The 17,632-nt window shown below is 38.9% G+C and overlaps 1 protein-coding gene across 1 annotated transcript in view; it reads right to left on the reverse strand.

Annotated features, from left to right (window-relative positions):
* Positions 1 to 541: 541 nt before the first annotated feature.
* Positions 542 to 17,632, reverse strand: part of LOC114657484 (uncharacterized) — a 56,800-nt gene continuing 39,709 nt past the window's right edge. The window contains exons 3-4 of the mRNA XM_028809347.2: positions 7,094 to 7,209; positions 542 to 3,672 (exon numbers count right to left, since the gene is read on the reverse strand). Coding sequence (XP_028665180.2) covers positions 1,203 to 3,672; positions 7,094 to 7,209 — 2,586 coding nt within the window. The 3' untranslated portion in view covers positions 542 to 1,202. The remainder of the gene's footprint in view (positions 3,673 to 7,093; positions 7,210 to 17,632) is intronic.

The following is a 17,632-nucleotide window of genomic DNA, read 5'->3' on the forward strand; positions in this document are numbered from 1 at the left end:
TTATTAACAATCGTTTAGCAAAAAAATGCATGCGTCTGACATATTGTAAGCATATGACTGGATAATTTGATATGTGAATTATATGACCCAACTAATGTGAGATTTTTTTTTCATGGATGTGTTCATATTGTTAGTTGTCTAGTGTTGGTCTCCATTGATGCCCTTGCTATCAGAAAATATGTTAATTCCATTCTCCATGAAAATGTGAGATTAAATTTTTTTTCTTGGCCATCGCCACAAACCACACTGGGTAAGTAAATTGAAAAGAAATGATTTTTGGGTGCAGTATTCCTTTAAATATTATATGTGTGATTCTGTATAGCAAATCTTTACAAGGTTGCCACCAAAATCAAATTATATACAGTATCAGTAATAAGCTTTTTATTCTTGACCCCCTTACTAAACTTAGTCTTTTAACTGAGTTATCATCTTCTTTATTTGTGAATAAATCCCCAGCAAATATTTAGGGAAATGTGTTGGTTGTCTTGAAGCCTTGTCAAGTAATTTTAGACTACATCCATCCAACCATTTTCCAACAAATTAGATGAATTGTGTTTATTTCTCCATTTGTTTAATAATTGTGTAAAACCTCAATGAACAGCTAATTTCCCTTTTTCTCTACCTAAAAATCCCCCCCTTTGTTTAGTTTTTCAGAGCTGCAGTTTAGCATCTTCCTTGCTTTCTTTCTTTGTTTCTTTGCTCTGCTTTTTCCAATATTAGATTCTCGTGAGCCATTTTTCTAATAATGTCTCTAAACGATTCATTTCAATTTCCATTATACAATCAAATTGGATCTAATATTAAGCTAACTTGGCAATCGTGCTAAAGCAAAGAATTTGCAATATAAAGGTTCATATGAAACATCCGTATGTCTAATGATAAGCATATTTGTAGAAACGTTAAAGACTAGCTGACAAACTTTAGAAAAATGTAATTTATGCAGATCATCTGAGTGTGCTGCCATAGGGTAACCCAATGAGCCACAGTGCTGAACGTTTGACTCAGTCTTGGAGTGCACTACCTTTGGCTTTCTTCACACTGGTACATGTGTTTTCTAATATAAACTCATGCATCTTCTCATTGGAAAGAAATTCATGATTATTGTACAACACAATCTGTTCCAGTGTAATAACATTAAAAGTCGAACATATCTACCATAAATATTGTAATATTCGCACTAAGTATTTAGCTTTAAAAATCAGTTAAATGAGAGTGTCCAAGCTAGAACAAGAGTCTACCAGTTCAAGAGCAGCCTTTCTCAGCTGCATGTAACCACTGCCCTGCTGAAGCATTCTTTTGAGACTGGCCCAGAAGACCTGCTTCTTCCGTCCTTCACCAGGCCACTCGAGGTATGTCTGTTTTTGAAGGAGGGTCCTCAGCTTTAGGAATTTCTTTGGCAGGGAGTCAGAGGGGATTGGCTCCAAGAGTATAAAGACCAGTGAATCCTGCTTAATGCTGAGAGCGCGGTGCTGGGCAAAGAAGAGCTCGTAATTGCACCACTCGCTCTTGACAAAGTTCTTGGACAGAACAAACAGCGTCTTGTAACTGTTTTCAACACAGTTGATGATGTTGTCTATGATCCAGTCTCCTGGCACAAAATCCCGCTGGTGGATACAGATTTTAAGACCTGCTTTTTCCAGATTGGGTACAAGATAGTTTTCTACCCAGAGGAAATCATGTTGACTGTAGGAAATGAATGCATGGTAGAGGAAATTAGCATTGCCCAACCTTTCTGTTTCCTTACTGCTTCTTCTTTTTACTCTTATCCATACCCAGAGCATTTTGAGGTACCAAAGTCCATCAAACTTATAAAAGGGTACACCAATAGCCAGACTAATACCAAGTAGAAAAATAACTCCAATGAAAGCCTGAATCCATGTTTCACAGCCTACTTTACCAGGCTTGTATTCTATCAAGTATTTCCCCACCATGTCTGGAGGATACTGGCAGGTGTACTCCCATGGCCATTGAAGAAGGCGGCTTTGGTCAAAGGTGACAACAAACCAGTAGAGCTCACACTTACAGCTAAAGGGGTTGTTTGCAGCATTCAGTTCCTTGAGATGTGGCATTCTTTTCAGCGCACTGCTACCGATAACATTGATAGCATTTAAATCCACATGAAACACCTGTAAGAGCGGCACAAGGAGGTTATCTGGTAGTGTACTAATGCTATTGGAGCTCAAGTAGAGGTGTGTTAGGTTGGGCATCTGAGAGAGTACCTCATATGGTATGGTGGTAATCCCGGTCTTTGTAAGGTTAACGCTTCTGAAATATGGAGACAGACAGCTGAACACGGAATTGCCAAGGTTGTTGTTACTCAAGCTAATTCTGGTTAAAGTGGAAGGCCATGTGCATTTTCCACCAAGCAATAAAGAATTAAAGCTGAGGTCCAGAGTTTCTATATGTTTGATCAGCTGAATCTTCTCAGAGATGAAATCAAGATTTTGAAATCTGTTCCGATTCAAGTTAAGGTGTTTTAATGCTGGAAACATATGTATGTGAGGACACCTGAACCACCAAAAGCCATAATTTGTTAAGAGATTGTTTGAGACGTCAAGAATTTCCATTGAAGGTAAAGATGATATTAAGTTGCACGGTAATATGCTCATCCCTGTCCCAGAGAACTTAAGATACACAAGCTGAAAGATATAGGAAACATTCATGTTGAATACTGGGAAGCTATACTGATAATGAAGGACATTTTCGATAACGAGACCTTTCAATTTGATCGTCTGATTGAAGCCAGGTACTCCGTGAAACTGGAGTCCTTCAGGGGTATCCTCAAAATAAGTCATGTTTGACAAGGTAAGAATTTGGACTGGAGACTGAACAACATAAAAGACAAGCTTGGTCATTACCGAGCTGTTGAACCAGCAGTCTATAAAAGAGAGATTTTTCAAAGATTTCAGATCTTTAAGGATGTCAAACAATTCTGTAGAGACATTACAGTCCTTGGGAATAAGCTTGACCAGTCTTAAACTCTGAACATTTATTTTATCAAGGTCTTGAAGGACACTGGAAAAGATGCCTGTCTTATCACACAACGGCCCGATGAGTGTCATTTCCACCAGGTGTGGGAGTTGTGTAAAAGAGCCAGCTTCATAAAGCTGCAATCCTGCTTCATCCCCTAACTGCATATATGCTAGATTCAGATGGCGGAGTGACACAAAGTCAGGCAGAGCGACGGATCTAGCTTTGGGACTTCCAAGCACAAGCAAATTGAGGTGTGTCATGTTCTTAAATGAGCTCCCACAAGTGTAATTCCTATACATATTGCAAGACAAATCAAGGACTCTAAGACTTGGTATTGCCAAGTGAGGGATAAACCCCAATAAATTGTGGGAAATGTTGAGAACCTCCAGTTTTGTGTTATTTTCAAATGCATCCCTGGAGATGGTCACCAACCTGTTGTAAGATAGCTGTAAGACACAAAGTTGTGACAGGGAAGCCAGATCTTTTTTTGCAATGGTTGTTATGTTATTGAAAGAAAGGTCCAAGTACTGTGTGTCTGGGATCAAGTCTCCTGGGACTTCTTCTAGTTGACGGTTGGTGAGATCATTGATTAGGTTCCTGGAGAAAATGCATGTTGTGGTCTTTCCTTCTTGATCATTGCCTTGAACTCCTAATGCCAGCAGGACCAACAGGTCAACACACAGAACATCAGAGATCATTCTGAAATGCAGACAGTGTAATATTAATCGCAAGCCCTAGTCCATGCCACTTTAAAAAATAAAAATTGTAAGTACAGAATTTACATGTTCAGCTATAAACACAATGCCATCCAAATGGGACACCAAAAACTGATAATGTATTTCATCATTTCATTTTAGTTTCTTGAGAAGAAAAATGGCCTAGTAGCTAGCCTGGTAGCTGCAGTGGCCATTTCAGTATAATACACAGTTATAGTCATATTCTGTTCAAATTAAATAATTCATTAAATTTCTAAATGAAAAATTACTAATGAATACTCTTCAAGGATGCCCAAATGTTTGCACCTTCCATATTCACAGCTAAACTCAGCAGCAATGCATAAAAATAGGCACAAATATATTACGTGTATGTTTAAACTCTGCACAGGTTCTGTCAACCTTGTTTCATGTTAAAAATCCGGTGAACTGTTAAGTATGAACATGGTGCCCAAACATTTGCATAAAACATTCATGAGTATGTACAGTATCATAACATTTAGAAGAGAATACTACTATTACAACATCTGTGTTTAGGAATGTGGTCAACAGTAGCAGATGCAAGCCAGACCTGGTTTACTACAATACAGAACTGCCAGGATAGCTAACAGGCACACCACTAAAGTATGAAAACTAGGCTAATGGACCCTATGAACCACATACACACAGAAGATCTCAAATACATACCATACATCACAACTACAAATTTCTCTAAGCACTGTACTATAAGGTGTAGATAAACACGTATTTTTTGATCATAATTGGTGGCTGGGTGAAGTGGTGGCTCTCTGGCTTAAGGATCGGGGCTGATAGTGTGAAGGTTTCCGGTTTGAATGCTGTCAGTGACAGAAGGAATGCTACTTCTTTGGGCACTTGAGCAAGGTTCTTAACCTGCAGTTGCTCCAGGGGTGCTGTACAAATAGCCGACCTTGCACTATGAGCCCAGAACTCTCAGGGGAGTCAGTTGGGGTATGAGAATGACAAATTCCTAATACAAGCAATTGTATATATTGCAAATAAAGGAATGATTTGGGATATCAGCTGGCTCAACCCATTTAATTCACAGGTGTATAGCCAAAAAAAATGACAATAAGAAAACCACTCTATGAACAAGCAGACTTAAACAAAAGCAAAGCCACTCCGGTAACAAGCAAAAGAGCAGGAGCTCCATCTCCTTTGACTGGCTAGCAATAATAAGCAGTGTGTTCTAAGGACCGTCCGTCTTTATTGTGTCCACAACTGGAAAGAGCTGAGGGAGAGTGCTAGGTGTCATCCTGCAGCCCATGCAGCAGATGGTTATTTCGACAAAGCCAGGAAGGTGAACCCCAAGCACACATGTGTGACACCAGCCAACACTGACGAAGTATCAGGACCCCCTGCTTACCACAGGATATTCTACAGACTGATCATTCTCTCAGGAAAGATTGTGCCAAGAAGATGATGTGATTAAAACTAATTACTGCTGTTGGTGGTGACACATTTATTTTTTAAATTGTGCCCTAGTCCGACACAGACAAGTGTTGTGGTGTGATAGTTTTTGTAATTTTTATGACAGGGTTGGGGGAAGTGCCTCAAACCAGTCTGGCAAGTGATTCTCTGCAGGGCTCTCTCAATCAACCCCCACAGGAAAGCCAGACTGCCTAGCTGGCAAACATCAGCACAGCAAATGGTTTTGGGGGCAGGTGTGAAAGGTATTGTGTGTCCCCATTGGTCTAAAGTTGCCTGAAGCCTTTAAGTACCATGACACCCTATTGGCTGTAGGGTTTGGACAGAGAATCTATAAACTTGCTTGCTTTACCCCTCCCTCTCTCTCTCTCATACCAACTGATGAAGGAGCATCTCACACACCATGAACTGAAAAGGACAACACAATGAAGAGCACAGCTAAGCAGTCATATTGAGACAGGCATGCGGCCTGTTCTGAAAAGAGTGGAGTCCTACAAAAATGAGGACTTAACTAGAGACATTTTAAATAACTAGCAAGTCTGTGTGCCGCCTGAAACTACACATCAGCATTTATCAGGTTGTATGGTTGCCAATATTCAAATATACTTTGCATAATTATTTATGAATATTATTAATACATTGTTTAAAGTGTAACTCCTGCTTATATTTTATTACACCTAATTGCCTGAGGTTATAAATGTAGAAGGGAAGGTGAGGAGAAGTTATATGGAACAATATCTTATAAACAGTGGTATATCTGTGAGATTTGAGGCACTCTGACAAAAGGCTACACATTAATAATACAAAAGGGGAAAGCAAAGTAATACATAACTCTACCAAAAACAAAACAGTGGGGAAGTGTTTTTTAATTTGCTCCACAATTCTCAGCACAATACAAATAATGCCAACAGTTACAGTACAGTCTTTCCGCCTCCAGTCCTACACGGGCTTTGTCCTTCTTCCTCCTGACTCTGGCCGTTGAATAGTGGCAACTGGCCCCCTTTTATAGGACACCCGGAAGAACTTGAGGTGTCCAACAACCTTCTTCTGACAGCACTTCCTGGTGTGGTGGAAGTGCTGTCAAACAGGGCCCAGCAAATGTCCAGGTGCCCCCTGGCAGTGGCCACAAGCCCCAACAGGGCTGAGCTTCCATGCTTCAAACCCGTGTCCCCTGTGCAAGCCAAGGGGGCTGCCCTCTATTGGACCAGGGAATAAAATTAATGTTTTGCTCAATGACACAAGTTTCTGTGGCCCATGAATGTATGCCATAATTGTAAAGAAATTAACTTCCTTCGTGGCCTATTGGTAAAAGATTTATGGTCAGGCCCGTTACATAATGAACGGACTTTCACCCCATCCAGGGTTGGTTCATTCCTTGTGCCTGATGCTCAGTAATTCCAAGGTTGGAGTCGGTGGATTTGTATGAGGCTCTGAGTGGGGATGGAGCTGCCTAATCCTGCCTTTGCTCATTCCTGCCAGGACAGGCTTTGGTTTGCAAAAGTGGGGAAAAAAGTGGGGAAAAAATGCATGATTCTGTTTCTGATGTGACAGTATCTAATAAGAATCAGAAACGGAAGTCTGAACTCCTGCCTTGTGCCAGAAGCTGCTGGGATAGACTCTGCCTCCCTAATATTTTGATTAAGTTGATTTAATATGGATGAATGGAGATCTTCTGTAATTCTTGCATTTTCTGTGTACAAAGCTTTGCTAGGTTCATTTGTGTCAGTATGCAGTCTCAGAAGGATTTCTTCCATCACTAACAGTTTTAATCTGTTATAAGCGGTTTTCTGATTTTTGCATTGTTACTCAACTTCTCATTATTTATACTGGGTGAGATTGCTTCATTCCATTTTGTGATCTTGCTTTATCTATTAAAAATATCTGAAGAAGCATCTGCACCACGACATCATTGAAGAGCCAGCCATGGATGCGTGCCAGTCATGTAATAAACCCACACATACTGGGTCAATGTAGAATCAATATAGGGTGTGGGAGCAAGCTGGAGTGCCCAGAGAAAGCCCAGGTGAAACTGGAACAACTGGACAGCTGGCAAATGGGTCCATAAATGCTTATAAGGCTATCAAAGGAAATCAAATTCCTGCAGTCACATGGTAAAAATGTTAGCAAGTGTCTACTGTAGTACACTATTTGATAGACTGAGCTGAAATAAAAAAAATACATGAAAAACATTACTACTCACTATTAAAGTCTAAATTTCAATTTACAAAGGTAAGGTATAATTATAAGAATTATTCCTCCAAACTCCAAATCAGTAGCAACAGCAGTTTTTCTAATAAAAATTTACATTTTTATCCTTTACAATCCAACTATATGACAATAGAATTATAAAACTGATTGAAGACACATAGACCTTGAGAAGTGATTCTTAACTAGTTTTTTAATAACTGTCAAAAGCGTGTCAATTTCTTATTGTGTTCGCTCAGTAACAGGAAAAAATCCCCATTGGCAGAACTTCCTTTTCGCCTTTTAATCTGCCACGCCCTAACATTCAACTGGAAATTACCAACAATAGGAATGTCAATCAAAATTAATGTAAATTTAACTCGTTAAGGGACATACAAATACACAACAAAAATAAAACTGAAAATATAGTTGATTGGATTTTGTACCAAAGATTTTGATCAGAACAGACCAGAAGGCTCCTGCTTTGTGGTCAGTTCTTTCTGGGTTGATTCCAGTTCTCTGTGACCCCGACCCATATAAAGTGTCTACATGCAATGGGCAGATGAATACATTAAACGGTACATTACACACCATTGCCGCACAGTAGACACCAAATTCATAGTTCTGTTTTTTCTTCTTCTGTATTTCCCCCAACTTGACCAAAGATAAGGATGTAATATTTTCACATCTTAGCTTTCTCTAGCCAGCATGTTAAATCAGGAAGCTAGCTTTTGGTTCACCCCGCTGTGGTTACTTTAGCCAGGATAGTTAACACTGTGTTTGTGTGTGTAGACTCTTTATTACTTGGGGTGTCATGGTAGTGCAGTGTTTAGTGCTGCAGTGCTTCACACCTCCAGTGTCTGGGGTTGGACTCCTAGTTTGGCCTCTGTTTGTGTGGCATTTGCATGTTCTCTCTGTATGTTTGTCTCCATAGTACACATTTTTTACTCTCACGGTGTAGGCAAAGGTTTCAAGTGTGCCACTGTGATCTGTGAGTGTCATTTATAGACAATATGTTATTTACAATGGGAATGCAAGTGACAGGGTGAATCTGACAGGGAGATGAGACGAGTCAAGTGTTACACATTGCTGAAGTTCTGATGTGCCATGTTTGGTCAGGATCAATTTTATGGCCGGGGTCACAATTTCAGGGCTTCCCAAACTGATACTGCCAAGCAAGCAACCTAGGCAGTAACCGTGTGCTATTTCCTATTCATGCTTGTCAGCAAACAGGTTGTAACCACGTCTGAAGGTTACGTGTTCAAAGGCAAGGCCTAAACATTGCAAAATGTATGGAAGCCCAGAACTCACCTATGGAAACATGGTAGAAAGATCGCCTAGGACAAAATGCTTTCCCACTCACTCGTTCTCGAAGTTGGACAAGCGCCGATTGCAGGAAACCCCAACTGTATCATGCTTTGGCCAAGTATAGCTCTCCTTAGAGTATTATATTTTTGTGAATGTTAAGCTGATATCAAACAGAAGCTAGTATAATCTTCCATTAGTGTTTTTGATTCTTTCTACCTTTTAGATAACCGCTGTGCCACTAGGGTATGATTTAATACTTTAATTCATATATACCTTTATGTTTTATTGTTGGTTTAGTAAAGGCTGCAATCTCTAACGAACCTCTTCCCACAGAGCATGTGCCCCCTACTGGATACACACGAGAAGTTAATAAGTCAGCACTTTGAGTAGTGAGAGAAGTGCCATATCAATGCAAATAATTATTATTGTTATTGTAAATAACCCAGCCACAGGAGATGTACAAGCCAGTGTGTTTCTTCGTGCCGGTCCCAAGCCCGGATAAATGGGGAGGGTTACGTCAGGAAGGGCATCCGGTGTAAAATTTTGCCAAATCAATATGCAGACAACATTATTATTATTGTAAATAGCATGTGTGTGTTTGTGTGTGCATGTTGTGATGGACTCCATCCACAGACATTTTGCACCCAATGAAGTTGGAACAGACTCCAGGTTTTCATGATCCTGAAGTGGATTAATTGGATTTGAAAATTTATGGATGGATTTTTTTTTGTTACTCAGGGAAAAATCAAATGGAAGTCTGCCATACACACTCTCATGCTGATTGCACACTTATTTCCTTAACTAACAATCTGCTAAACAGTCAACCTAATATAAACTACATATTTAGTTTAGTCCTCATAATTATTTTATTCAAGGTCTCCTTATTTCGAGGTTTCTTTTACAGCACCATTCCCTTATATGTGAGTAACAAGTTCTGCTGGAGTCACCACAAACTCACTTTTGATTCACCCATAGCTGACTGGGTGCTGCGCTCATAGATCTCATCAGATTTCACTCCAAGTACACTTTCATGATGTCCATGTGCAGTTTTGTAATATAATTGAGTACAGAGACTAAAAGCAGTGAGTTGCTTTAGTTATCCTTGATGAGCGTGCTAACATAATAACACCCTCCTTAAAAAGAGCTAACTAGTAGATGTGATATGTGTTAAGTGGAGTCCTGTGGCGATGTCTGCACAACCTCTGGACAAATTGTGTGTTTCACTGAAAAACTGTGAACAGAAAATATGCAGAGTACAGGTCAAGTATGATGTACAGTATCTCTACTCTTGTTGTGGTTCTGTGTTTGAATTTGCATTGATCTCTCATATTTAATTGCATGTACAAAGCCAATAAAGGTCTGAACTGAATTAATTATTACATGACATGTGCAAATATTTAGGTGCATTTCCCGTCACCAGGACGCCCAAACTTTTGCAATACAAGTGGGAACATTTCTCACCCTTACTCAGTACTGGTGGTTCGACTGTAGGAACACAGACAAGGTACTTGCAGTCTTGTCTGCTTTTCAATGCACCTTGTAATGGATGTGCCCTGTTAAAGATGCTATCTGAAATCATAACAGACAAACTGACAGACAGGCATGGAGAAATTACTAGGCAATTTCACTTTAACCATAGGTAGCTGAACTAAACTGTGGTTAAAAAACATCATTTTTGTTCATGCCAACATGTCTATGTAGGGTGGGACGGCTGAGTGAATCCCCAGTCTTCTAAACTTCACCATGTTTCCACCCTAATTTCTATGTCCTTGTTCTTTGGTTACATTTTAATGCAGAGTTTCTTCTTATAATGGACGATGGTTCTAATTTACATTGCATGAACTAGCTGAGTGTTTCACACTGCCTTGTCGACTGCACGTTATTGTGGGCAGCTTTCCTTTTTTCTATACTTTTCTACCAATATATTAATTTGCATATACATTTCTGCTGCCTTTACATTTTCAATAATATTTAAATAGCTGACTTATTTGGTTTTAACAGTTTTATTTAAAAAAAAGCAAAACATTAGTTTCATCTTTGCAGCTTGCATTTCTTTTTCCTATTAATTCTTTTGAACATTTTAAACTACTTTTCATATCAAACACACATCCCTGAACAGCTCTAAAACCTTGTTTTACATTTCTGTCCCTGAGTTTGTGTTATTTTTCTTTTTTTCCTTCCACTTTGAACCCACTTGCTCCTTGCTATCAGACACGTTCAAGTTCTCTCACAATGAAGTTTTCTTACCTGCTTGTGCTGCTCCGTTACAGGAGATCCAAACTTCCTCATCACCTTGCTGGTAAGTGGCTGGCCTACCAGATCACTCCCCACATTATAACAGTTCAGTTCCCTTTTTTTTTGATTATGCAAATTAATTTATTGCCATCTAAAATGCTGCCTGCACTATGTTTTTTTTATGAGGACCTATGTGTATTAAAGCATTTATCTACAGTGACTTATATATTAAAAACAAATGACATAATGGTTTCCACATTTGTTCACTGTAAATGCAGCTAGGTAAACTGAGCAGGTCAGCATCACACATCAAGTCAAGGAAGGTGAATGAACTGACATCCTTGTGGCACAGGTCACCACAATAGACTTTAGACCACACTGCCTTAAAAACAATAAAAACAAATGAACCCACTTGAATGAATGCACACTTGTGGACCAAATTCTTAATTTTTGTGACCCCAGTGAATTATAAATTCCCAGTTCAAGTGCAGACAGTGGAAAACTAAAAAGTGGCTGACATTATCCAAAGTCATGTGGAACTGGAGTCTGCCTTGACAACATCAAGTCGAAGGGATGAAGCAGCTGCAGACAGGACACCATCTCATCATAAGGCATGCTCCCTCATACCTGACCACTTAAGAGTAGTTTGTATGTTTTTGGGCTGTGGAAGGAAAGTTCATGTTTAAAAAAAAACAAAAAAAACAAAAAAGCACACAGACATATGGCGAGTGTGCAAATGCCATACAAGCAATAAATGGGCATGAATTCAAACCCAGAAACCTCTGCCCCACCACCAGACTCATGCATTCCGCTCTCACTCCTGGGCAATGTCTATGTGAAATGTGTACAGGAATTCCACCTGTTAATAATAATAATTTTTATTTATATAGCACCTTTCCCATGCTCAAGGTGTCTGGTTGAGTTCTCCTTTAGATATTTCAGTTTCCTCAAGCGTTTCAAAGATGTAAAGTTTAGGTTTAACTTACAGCTTGTGGTGGATTGCCGGCTTCTTACTCCGGCCCTCACCCCCAGGCTGCCAGGAGGAGCTCTCCGGACAGCGTGGACGTGCCCCGAGTTCCAGCAGGGCCTCATGGACTATGTAGTTTCTACACACAGCCCTGCTGGATACCTTGGGGGCCACCAGGTGTCACTGTAGGGGGGCTTGTGGGCTCTTATGTGCCCTATAACCCGGGGGTACGTCATCGTCACGTGACAGGAAGAAACGACGTGCTCCCGGGTTGAGGAAAAGGACTGTTTACCCTGACCCGGAAGGAATAAGGAACTGTGGACTGTTGGACAGGAACACCTCCGGGTCAGGGTGTATAAAAGGACTGTGGGAAAGCCCAGACACTGAGCTGAGCTGGGAGGTAGGAGGGTGAAGTGTCTGGGCGAGGAGGAGTATTATTGAGTATTGGTTTTGTGAGTTATATGAATAGTGTGGAGTGGAGGGTGCTTTGTGCACAGTTTAAGTATAAATAAATAGTTATTGTGCTTTTACCTCGTGGTTGGAGTGGTACCTGAGGGTTCAAGAAGTGGACAAAGACCTTATCTGTGACAAGCTTTAGACTCACATGGTGCATGTGTTTATGCGAGAGTGTGGTGGTCCGGCACTGGGAAATTCCCACTTCCGAATATCCTGCACTAGATAAGTAGATGAAAATATATGAGCAGTTGCTTTAGAGACATTAGAACAATCTTGACGAGAACAGGCCATTCAGCCTAACAAAGTCCTATCCACTTAATTCCTCCAAAATAACATTGTGTTTTGAAAGTCCCTAAAGTCCTACAGTCTACCACACTACTTGCTAGCTTATTCCAAGTTTCTGTTGTTCTCAGTGTGAAGAAAAACTACTTAATGTTTATGTGAAATGTACCCTTAACAAGTTTCCAACTATGCCCCTGTGCGCTTGATGAACTCATTTTAAAATAAGTCTTGATCCACTGTACTAATTCCATTTTTAAATTTAAACACGTCAATCATGTCACTTCTTAATCTTCTATTGCTTAAACTGAAAAGGCTCAGCTCTTTTATTCTTTCTTCATAATTCATCTCCTGTAACCCTGGAATGAGCCTAGTTGCTCTTCTCTGGACCTTTTCTAGTGCCGCTATGTCCTTTTAGTAGCCTGGAGACCAAAACTGCACACAGTACTCCAGATGAGGCCTCACCAGTGCATTATAAAGCTTGAGCAGAACCTCCTTGGACTTGTACTCCACACATCGTGCTATATAACCTAACATTCTGTTAGCCTTCTTACTGGCTTCTGAACACCGCCGGGAAGTCGATAGCTTAGAGTCCACTATGACTCCTAAATCCTTCTCATAAGGTGTACTTTGATTTCCAGACCTCTCATTGTGTATTCAAACCTAACATTTTTACATATAATATTTTACTTTTCCTGACATTAAATTTCATCTGCCCCAGATCTGCCCAAGCTGGTATGACGTCCAAGTTCCACTGTAATGATTCAGTGAGACCCCATGCAGATTGAATAGGCTCTAGCTTTTCATCAAACCCTGAACTGGACAAAGGAGATGCAGAAAAGAGATGAATAAAACTCCTGAAATATTTAATCCTAACCCTAACCGTAGCCCTAAATCTCAATGTAGAAACAGGAACCCCAAATTAAGGCAAGTGATGGTTAAGAAATGTGTCTAAATACAAACAGACATCCCACAGGTCTTGGCACGTCAGGGTTATGAGCAGGTATTTTAGAGTTAAACGCTTTTTCATGTTTGAATGTGTTGTCAATAGATTAACTAATACCTATTACTAAATATAGGTGGACATACTGAAATTTAAAAAAGAACAGCTACATACACACAGTTTTTAAATATGTTTATTGTACCTCCACAGCTCTCAGATAGGGAGGTGAGGCCAAATAAAAATGGGAACAAATGAGATACACCTTGGGATTTAGATTAGATAATAAAAGCACGTGGAAAAGGCTCTTATGTTTAGAATAGATAACAAGAACTTGTTCAAACTACTGTATCATACAATTGAAAACGTCCACCACCAATAGAGGAGACCACACAAAAAAAAAAATGAAAGGATACAAGGACCCCAAGTGTTAGATTTTATAGAGTCAGTCTAACTGTTTTGGTCTCTCCTATGGTGAAAACAATTTCTTTGTGTTTCTTTGTTTCGCATAGATGCAGGTAATAAGTAATTTTCTCTTTCTACTTGTAACCAGGCCTACAGTAGTTCGTTCACTAAATCAAAGACACAACACAAAACTAAATGGGAAGTCAGAGTTTGAATCAGAAAAGTTGCAAGCCAGAAAGCAGATTTTCTCTAATTGACCAAACTTAGTCCTTCCTCAACCCTTTCACTGTTCCTTTCTATCTTATGCACTTTATTTTTTTTAACAGTAGCTTTGTTTCTTTTTTACCTTTACAAACACACTCTCCCCCAACAGCATTAAACTATTAGACCTTATTTACTAATAATATAGTTATTTATCTTAGTTTTTACATCTATTTTTCAGGTTATAAAAGAAGCAGATAATACTGAAATTTTTAAGGTGAGCAATTCTAGATTGATGTTGAAGAATTATGTGATTCTGGGTTGTCAAAGGTCACAGGACATCTTATTTAAGCTTAAATGTACAGTAAAAGTAATGAAAAATATACAAAGGTTAAGAAAGATAAAAACAATTTGCTTCATCACATAGATACGTGTTTCTGCAGTTGTCATGACTAAGAGACTTTTCTTACATTTGTTTGAAACAAATAATAGCACAAAAGTATCCCTAATTTTTACCTTACCTTGAGAAGTGTTATCCGTTACTTGATGTTCTACAGAAGCTAATTTTACTTTTACACTTTCAGTTATCCTCTTTTGACACTTTGACATTTTGAAGTCCAACAAGGAAGTGGTTTTCATATCCCTTTGTGGTCCGCAAGTTTAGTGAGAAGCAGCATGTCGCTTCCAGCAGAGGCTAAAACTTGATGCTGCAATCGCAGTGAGAAGAAAGGGGAAAGAATGCATTACAGAGAAAGAACACATTTGTTCATGTTTATTATATGTTTATGGTTGGTCATTTTCAAAGACATTTAATAAAACAGAATAATTTCACAGGCAGAGGCAAAAGGAAATTTTCTATTGATTAAGGGGGACTAATAGCTTTAATTAATTCTTTAATTTTAGCTCCAGTTTTTAATGGGTTAATACCACACTGTACAAAGCCAATAGAGAACCACTATACTAATGAACAAAAAGCTTAGCAGACTTGTCTCATCCACCTTAATAAAAGGATAAGTGGCTATGTCCTAGTTTGAGTGTCCATCCAGTTGCTATGTCTCTGTCATTCCAACAGATGGCGTATCACAAGCATTTAAATAATAAAATGTATTGCATTTATCATTCTAATAGATGGCACATCAGGAACAATAACTTTGCTTTTACGAATCCCATACCAAATAGCACATAACACAGATGTCTACACTATACGATGCAGTGCAAACGTTTAGGCTGAGGTCTACATTGATTACTTAGATTGTCAACCCACCTTTGATGGGTAGCACAGGTATTCAGATCTATTCACATGTAATTTAAAGTTACTTTGATTCACTCTGAATATTTGTTTTATGCTTGATTGGTCTAGAAGTCGATGTTATGCTTATTATTGTTACATTACTGATGACACCATTGTGTGTGCCATGCGTTGTGTTAACATTAAATTCCCTGTTGCTGTGTAGCCTTTCTGTATGGATCAGTTGATGATTCCTTCATGCCATCTTATTTAAGACAAGTGGCTGCAGTCACCTCACATTGACGGGAACACAGCATTCATGTGTTTATTAAATTTATTTTCATGTTCTATTAATTTTAAATTTTCATTTGCTTATATTATGGAAGAAAAATCAGACTTAGGGGTCACATAGTCATTTAGGATAAAGTGTTATGCTTTCCATATTAAAACATAGCATTCATCTTAAAGAAATATCATAAAGGGTTAATAAAGGTCAGAAACCTGTTCAGGCACATCAAGAAACCAGATCAAGGTTTCTGTCATTACATTTGTTAACCTATCATTACATTTTCTTTTATTTGTTGGTTCGACAACCTCACCCTTAAGAATAGAAACCACTTCAACAACATTATAAAAATCAGAAGTAAAATTACTGGTTTGCAGCAGACCTCTGACACTGCACTGTATTACAAAAAAGTTAGAAAGAAAGTTAAATTAGTTCTGTCAGACAGTAGCCATCCTCTGCTTCCTGAATTTCAGTTGTTGCCATCAGGCTGCAGATTTATGTTCCCAAGGGTGAAGAGCAAGAGATTTAAGAACTCTTTTGTACCAAGAGCTATAAGTACTATAAACTCTGTTACATGTACGGAGGCTGTTAAACTCTGAATTATTATTATTACTGTATACTGTTTAAGATAATTATCTTTCTTTGTGCTTATCTTGGGTGAGTGTGCACAAGATAACAATGGTTGCCAAGGCCTATGCTGGCCACATCCCACTGTGCATTAAAGGCTCTGTGGTCAAATTGGTCAAGAGCACCATATTCCTTTGTGAACCTGGCAGCTGACCGTACCTGGTCATTTAACACCATCTCCATTGCTAAGAAGATGCAATGAGATCACCACTTCCTTTGGCAAACCTACCTCTTCCCATTCTCACCACATTGTACAGGGGCAGTTTTACTCTATCGCTCTTTATATAATAATAATAATAATTTTTTTTTTTTTTAATAATTTTTTGCATTTATATAGCGCTTTTCTCACTACTCAAAGCGCTTAGCAATTGCAGGTTAAGGGCCTTGCTTAAGGGCCCAACAGAGCAGAGTCCCTTTTGGCATTTACGGGATTCGAACCGGCAACCTTCCGATTGCCAGTGCAGATCCCTAGCCTCAGAGCCACCACTCCACCCTATATGCAAAGTTTATAACATTTTTACCCAAACTGGAAATAACAGAATACCCGCACTAGCTGTCCCAGGTGTGCACTTATGCTGACATGCTGCTTAACTCCTGTAACAGAGCCCCCGTCACAATCTTAGGGTCAGGCCTGTAATACAGACTGCCCTAAAAGTAACCATAAATAAATAAATAAAAACCAAGCAGGCCTCACTAACAAAAAGTACGCTTGGCCCTTAACTCAAGAAGCAGGCTTTGCAAAATGTGCTCCAATTGCCCAAACAACAAAACAAAAAAAAAATAATAATAATAATAATAAAAACAACAACAATAATAATAATAATAATAATTAGGGCTGTTTAAGTTTATGCATTAACACACATAAGCCATTTTCATAGATATAAAGCATTATTTTTCTCTTGACGCCCCTTGCTATCCAAGCCAATGGTTTACAAACAGGAGCCGTGGCCCCAGCAAAGTTGATGCTAATAAAAAAATGATTCCAATTTTAAACATTTTTAATTTGCATAGGTTTTAAATAAACATAAACTGACTGAACTCGAAGCTGCTCAGCTGTGGTTTGATTTAACCACTCAGCTTCCCGGTGCTTCTGCCGTGAGCCTTCACTCCTCTCCTCCTCTGTCTTCATTCTATGAGCAGGCTGCACAGTGTGTCTGTCTCTCTCAGGTCTGGTCTTTCACTATTTTAAGATTTTTAGTTTTGGTGTACTTGCTTTTTGTACTTTAATTTTTAGAAAAGTTTTAGAAGTTGGCAGGCTAAAGCAGAATAATATACAATGGAGAAAGATGTTAACAATTAATAATAAAATACACATATCCAACATTTAATTTTAGTATTATTAATTTTAATCAACAGTGGAAAGCTATTGTTTCAGACAGAGTTG

The sequence above is a fragment of the Erpetoichthys calabaricus genome, chromosome 1, assembly GCF_900747795.2.
Source record: "Erpetoichthys calabaricus chromosome 1, fErpCal1.3, whole genome shotgun sequence".
Classification (NCBI taxonomy): Eukaryota; Metazoa; Chordata; class Cladistia; order Polypteriformes; family Polypteridae; genus Erpetoichthys; species Erpetoichthys calabaricus.